Raw genomic sequence first — 5,621 nt, 5'->3', positions numbered from 1 at the left:
AACAGTCCATACCTTCCTCAACGTAGGATTTTGGTGGCTTTGAGTTTCAAGATTGCATCAAAGCTGTAAGACACCTTATTGAAAATATTTTTAGATATATTAAAAAAATTTATAAACTTAATTGGCTGGAGTAAGGTTGGTTTGGTGTTCATTTTGAGAAGAGCTTTTAATGAGGAGAACATCCACAACCTAGAATAAATTCCTTTATGCTACAAAAGAAAAATTGGTATTGTAATCACATGAAAGATCAATAAATGACATTTCTAATATGTTTCTACCAAATGTGAATCCATAGGAATTTTTGTTATAAAAAATAAAAAATAACTATGGTTTTATTTTGGTTGTCCTCTTTTTTAAAGTTGAGTTAGTATTTTTGTTTCACGCCTCAGATATTTTGGTCATGTTTCCCAAATTAGGCCTAAAAAGTGATGGGTTTTCTGACAACTTAACCTGGGTTACCAGTGGTACATGCAGTGCAAGGCATGGAAATGCAAGAACCCATTCAATTGGTGTACCAGGACATAGAAAAATATACAAAGGATTGTACGATGGTAACCCTAACAGCACCCAACAACACAGCAACCATGTAGCAAAGTTGAGAGAAGCTCAGTATGCCCCCAAAAACCCAAGTGTTACCTATATACATTCCCTTCAGAAACACAAGAGTGAGGCATTGTGGCACAAAAGCCTCCATTAGATTAGGACACAGAGTTTCTTCGCCACCTAGTGGTGGTTTTCCGGCCCGCCTCGAAACTGCTAGGAGCCACAGTAGCAGGAGGGGCTTCAACGCTTGCAGGGGCTGACTTGCCCTGATGTAAAAGGTTGGAAACCTTCCATTTGCTGTTGAGCTTCTTCAAGCTGGATCCCCATGAGAAAAAGCCCTTGCTTTTGGACACCTTGTCCAGCTGCTGCTGCAGGCCTGAGCAGTAGCTCTTGAGGCCCATAAACTCGGACCTCATCTGCTGGACCTCAAGCTGCAATGTCCGGAAGTCCATGTGGGGTATGGACCACCCATCCCTAGAGGACTGTGGGTCGCTGTCCGAGGTGCTTACCCTCGCGAACTGCATTAGTAGGTTGAGGGGGGTGCGTTCCTCGGCTGCCATGGTTGCCGTATGACCCCCACCTGTGATTGCATTCCTCAACTTTGCCTGCTCCGAGAAGAGCACTTGCACCACCATGCGCAGTGGTAGTCTGTCATTCTGTGACGCATGCATACATGCATCCAGAGAGAGCTTGGGGACGTCGATGTTTCGGCATAGATTCTTCCGCTCTCCATCTGTGAGGTCAGGGTGAGCCTGCACAATGGAAGGGCATATCACTTAGCATTGAACTCAGAATGAGAAAGCAGCCGTCAGTACAGATTTAGTGCTTATCTGTACACTACCCAGCATCAAATCTTGGTTGGTTTGCAGCCTAGAGGGATTGGAATCACCAGGCAGAAACCCAGGTTCCAAACCCACCAGTCTGCACCTGCAGGACACGTGCCACTAAATACGTAATAAATCACTAATCATGTAGGAAATGCTAAGGCCGAATCTACTTAATTATACCAATACCTGCATAAACCTATTCAACATGAAAGCAATTGTGATAGATTGGTAGCATCTCCACATACCCTGAAGTAGTTGTCCATTGCCTTGTATAGCCCGTCATCACATACTCTGCTATGCTCAGGTAGTGCCTCTACGAGGGCCTGAAAACTGTGCAATGGCAGCTTGGGATCCCCTGCCACTTCAGCGAGGTAACCATCGAGTACCTTGGCAACCTTCATCTTTGCTGACTGAGTGGCATCTTGTGACACAGCTGAACGTTCACTCTCAAGCCTTGGAGACTTGAGGCTCCCTTCAGGAGGATGGTCTTGCAGAACAAAGTACTGCACAATGCGATACACCAAATCCACATCGAATGCAATTTCGGAGGCGGGGCTGAAGGAAGGAATGAGAAGATCTTGTAAGGAGGCTTGGTCGAGCTGCAAACCCACACGCCTCTCCAGTTCTCTGCGGTGTGATGCTTCGACTTGCAGCATGTTGGCTGCTCTAAGCAGCCGGAGAAGAAAACTGCACGTGACAGCATCTCTCTGTGTAGGAAGAATGCTGAGGATAGTTTCCAGCAACATCCTATTGTTACTTTGCAATTCTGAGAAATCCTCAAAGTCGCTAGAAGGGCTCTTAGCCAAGAGCCCAAACCCTTGAAAGCTGTCATCCATAGCATTTCCTTTACTATTCAATGGACTCTTTGCCATAAATCCTTTGAAGCTCTCGTCGAAATGGCTCCGGTCTTTCAGAAAACCGGGCAGCCACTTAAGGGCATAATGGGTAATGGCAGCCCCAACAAGCTCCGCTCGCATGCCCTTGGCTTTGATGGCATTAACAGTTCTCACAAAGTACTCTGTGCTGAGCAAGCAGACATCTTCAAACCACCAGTCCTGCGGTATGGCCTTCTCTAAGTCATCTGCAGCCGAGGATGTTTGAGACATAGGGCTAGATTGTTTTTTGGATCCTGTTCCTGTGTATGACCAGCGTATGCCCTTTGGGTCTGTGCATGCCTTCCAGGCTATGGACTCACTGCATCGTTGCACAATTTGCAAGCTCTCAGACCAAGGTAGCAGCTCCTCACAGCTCTGCAAGACAGTGATGGAGTCCTTCCATGATGCCAACACCACAAAACTCAAAAAAGCTTCTGTTTTGTTCACCAGGTTTCCCTCTTCTAAATCATCTGTCATCTCTAGATACTCAGCTGCACACCGCAGTGCAGCCACATTGGCCGGTGTGAGCTCCACTGCAACCCCATAGCAGAACTTTGCTGCCAGCTCAAAAGCCTCTGCACCGCCTGGTAAGTCTACCAGATTGATGTGATCTTTCTCAGTGTCTCTTGATTCAAAGACTAGCCTGTTGAGGAGGCCACTCCGCGACAGAAGCGGAAACTGCAGAATCACATGAACCATTGTCAAGCTTAGGTTAGCTTTGCTTCTAGCCACATGTTCTGCGACTTCATGAGGGGCATCCCTATGCCTGTACTCAGCAGCCCAATTACTTGCGCTTAAACATAGGATTATAAAAAAAAAGAGAAATTCTTGAACCTTGTGAAGATGGAAATGTGTTGCGTCCACTTCGACTCGCAGGTCACTCTGAAGCTCCGTTGCAACAAACCTGCGTTCCAAAAAAATGAGCTCTCTCTCTCTCTCTCTCTCTCTCTCTCTCTCTCTCTGACCCACCTGAACACCCGTGCAAGACAGACAGCAGTTTCAAACAGCTGCTCAGTAACGATTAATTCAGCCAAAGAAGAGGGGATTAACAAACGCGACGTACCATGCTTGGCCATTCCTTTCGAAACCATCTTCACGTGCACCCTGAACCTTTGCAGGGCTTATGAGCTCCACTCTATGCTTCTTAGAGCCAGCAGGTTTCTTTGCGTCTTTCATCGCTGCTGCTAAAACCTCCTACTTTAAGAGTCCAAGCATTTGCTACATTGCCAAAACTGCTTAATTCCCAAATTCAGAATAATAAGCAGTAAAAAATAGCTCTAATGGAGCCCTCCCGTCTTGCTGCTGCTATGGAGTTCCTCTCTTCTTGCTACTACGAAGCTCCTTCATGAGGGTGCTGATAGCAGAAGGACTACAGTACAAAGAAGGGCATACTGTGCATAGAGAGCTTTACTAGTGGCTACGCGGCATTGCTCCCATGATCAGAGAAAAAAATGTACAGCCCACTCGCCATAGCCAGCTGCAGCCAGGCAGCATTGGGAATGCAGTATGCGGGGGGGGAGGGGCAGCTTTTCTGTTCCCATAAAGCCGCTGCTCTCGGAGGTTTCATGGCCGCAGAGTCCAAAAGGCAATTGCTTCAGAAATCGCAGAGATGGCGTGGGTGAGAGATACGGAGAAAAGCAGCTTAGAAGAGACAGAATCGAGGTGGGCAGGGGGACTCTCTACTGCTCCATACGAGCGGCCGGACGTGGGGTCAAGTCTGAACGCAGCCCAAGCGAGGAAATCCACACACGTCAGACTCCATTTAATGTGCATTATCATTGATTAGAGCACCAGCTACCATGGGAACTCAAGCTCGAGGACCTGAGGTCCTCAGGGCGGTGTAAAAATCGTTTCTTTTAACGGTTTAATTTAATCTGCGGGTCGCATGGATCCGGCCGCGCAATGCAAAGCAGGAATCGAGGACAGCGGCGTGTGAAGTGGATCTTAGGAAGGTTAGGGTTCCTGTGTTTCTCTCTGTAGGAGTTCTGTCTGCCTTAGGGTTAGGGTTTCAACAACGAGCCGCTACTTTTAGCGCGTATTTAGCTTAAAACCGCTATTTTAGTGCGCATTTAGTTGCAACGTTTGACAATCTAGCCACGGGCCGGAAAGTTTGATCGATTTATCGGCGAGGGCGAGATTCGGCGGTCTCAGGCTCAGCCAAATCCAGCGAACGGACAGCGCCAAATTTGGTGGCGCCTTTAACTTGTCAGCTGCCTTCTAATTTGAGCTTTCAAATTGACAAATTCAATGAGAATTTATGGCACTAAATTACTGGTAATCTCAGATAACGTCAGCCGTTTTTTTCGCGAAAATTCTCGACCTCAGAATGCGTGAAAAGTTGTTAGTTGCATCCCAAAAATAACCCTCTTACATACATTTTTAAATCTCCTGTAAATGCTTGTACAAATAAGAGGGTCTTCCCACGGCACAGAATGAAGAATGCCATTCTATGGCCCATGGGTTTCATTGTGCCACTCATCGCCCATGGGGTTTTAGTAGTAGTAGCAATTTCACCAAGTACAGCATTGTTGTGGTTGATGACAACAAATCTACTTGGGATGGTCTTCTTTTGAAACTCAGTTTTCAAAGTGTGGGTTTCTTTTGCAAGCTAAATTGTGCTTTGAAGCCCATTGCACCTTTCATATTTTAGCAGAGACTCCATTTTTTTACACAATCTATTTGAAAACACTAGTATTGCACCCGCGCGTTGCTGCGGCCGACCAAGGTTCCAGAAAAGAACTATTCCCTCTCTACAACCATCTCTCTCTCTCTCTCTCTCTCTCTCTCTCTCTCACACACACACACACACATGCCCTCTCCCTCTCTCTGTCACGTACACACACTCTCAAATGTTGAAACTCTCTCTCTCTCTCTCTCTCTCTCTCTCTCTCACATGCACACACATATACACACCTGCTCTCTCTCTCTCTCTCTCTCTCTCTCTCTCTCACACACACACACACACACATGCACACACTCCCTCTCTCTTCTTACACTCTCCCACACATAGAAGCGCTCTCTCTCTCTCTCTCTCTCTCTCTCTTTCAATCTCTCTCTCTCTCTCTCTCTCTCTCTCTTTCTCACGCACACATACACATATGTAAATATATAGTATATACAATATTATGTTTTAGATACATAAACCTATACATAGACACATATACTTATACATATATACATTTATTTAAAAATATAAATAAAAACATCGACATGATTTAATTAATTTTGATTAAATTTTAATGTGCGAAGATGGGTGATATGTTGTGGTCACTTTTAAATATATAGATAGATATATCATACACACATCTAAACACACACACATACACACACAAACATATATATATATATATATACATATATATATATACATATATAT

At 45.4% G+C, this 5,621-nt stretch overlaps 1 protein-coding gene across 1 annotated transcript; it reads right to left on the bottom strand.

Annotated features, from left to right (window-relative positions):
• Window positions 1-485: 485 nt before the first annotated feature.
• On the bottom strand, window positions 486-4,485 carry LOC147617018 (root phototropism protein 3-like). Its single transcript, XM_086776645.1, has 4 exons — window positions 3,309-4,485; window positions 3,080-3,149; window positions 1,616-2,923; window positions 486-1,295 (listed from the first exon to the last, which is right to left on the bottom strand). The coding sequence occupies exons 1-4, from the start codon at window positions 3,419-3,421 to the stop codon at window positions 699-701; spliced, it is 2,088 nt and encodes a 695-aa protein (XP_086632771.1). The 5' UTR covers window positions 3,422-4,485; the 3' UTR covers window positions 486-698.
• Window positions 4,486-5,621: the final 1,136 nt, after the last annotated feature.

The sequence above is a fragment of the Cibotium barometz genome, chromosome 37 (genome assembly GCF_041138505.1).
Source record: "Cibotium barometz isolate CiBa-2024 chromosome 37, ASM4113850v1, whole genome shotgun sequence".
In the NCBI taxonomy this organism is placed as follows: domain Eukaryota; kingdom Viridiplantae; phylum Streptophyta; class Polypodiopsida; order Cyatheales; family Cibotiaceae; genus Cibotium; species Cibotium barometz.
This window is presented reverse-complemented; position numbering and strand designations above follow the sequence as displayed.

What these genes read in the sequence shown, in the direction of transcription:
- LOC147617018 (XM_086776645.1), bottom strand. Translation starts at nt 3,421, where the DNA reads ATGAAAGACGCAAAGAAACCTGCTGGCTCTAAGAAGCATAGAGTGGAG. An exon ending in GAAAGGAATGGCCAAGCATG is followed by an intron (nt 3,150 to 3,308) that starts GTACGTCGCGTT and finishes TTTGGAACGCAG; the next exon opens with GTTTGTTGCAACGGAGCTTC. An exon ending in CAATGGACAACTACTTCAGG is followed by an intron (nt 1,296 to 1,615) that starts GTATGTGGAGAT and finishes TCCATTGTGCAG; the next exon opens with GCTCACCCTGACCTCACAGA.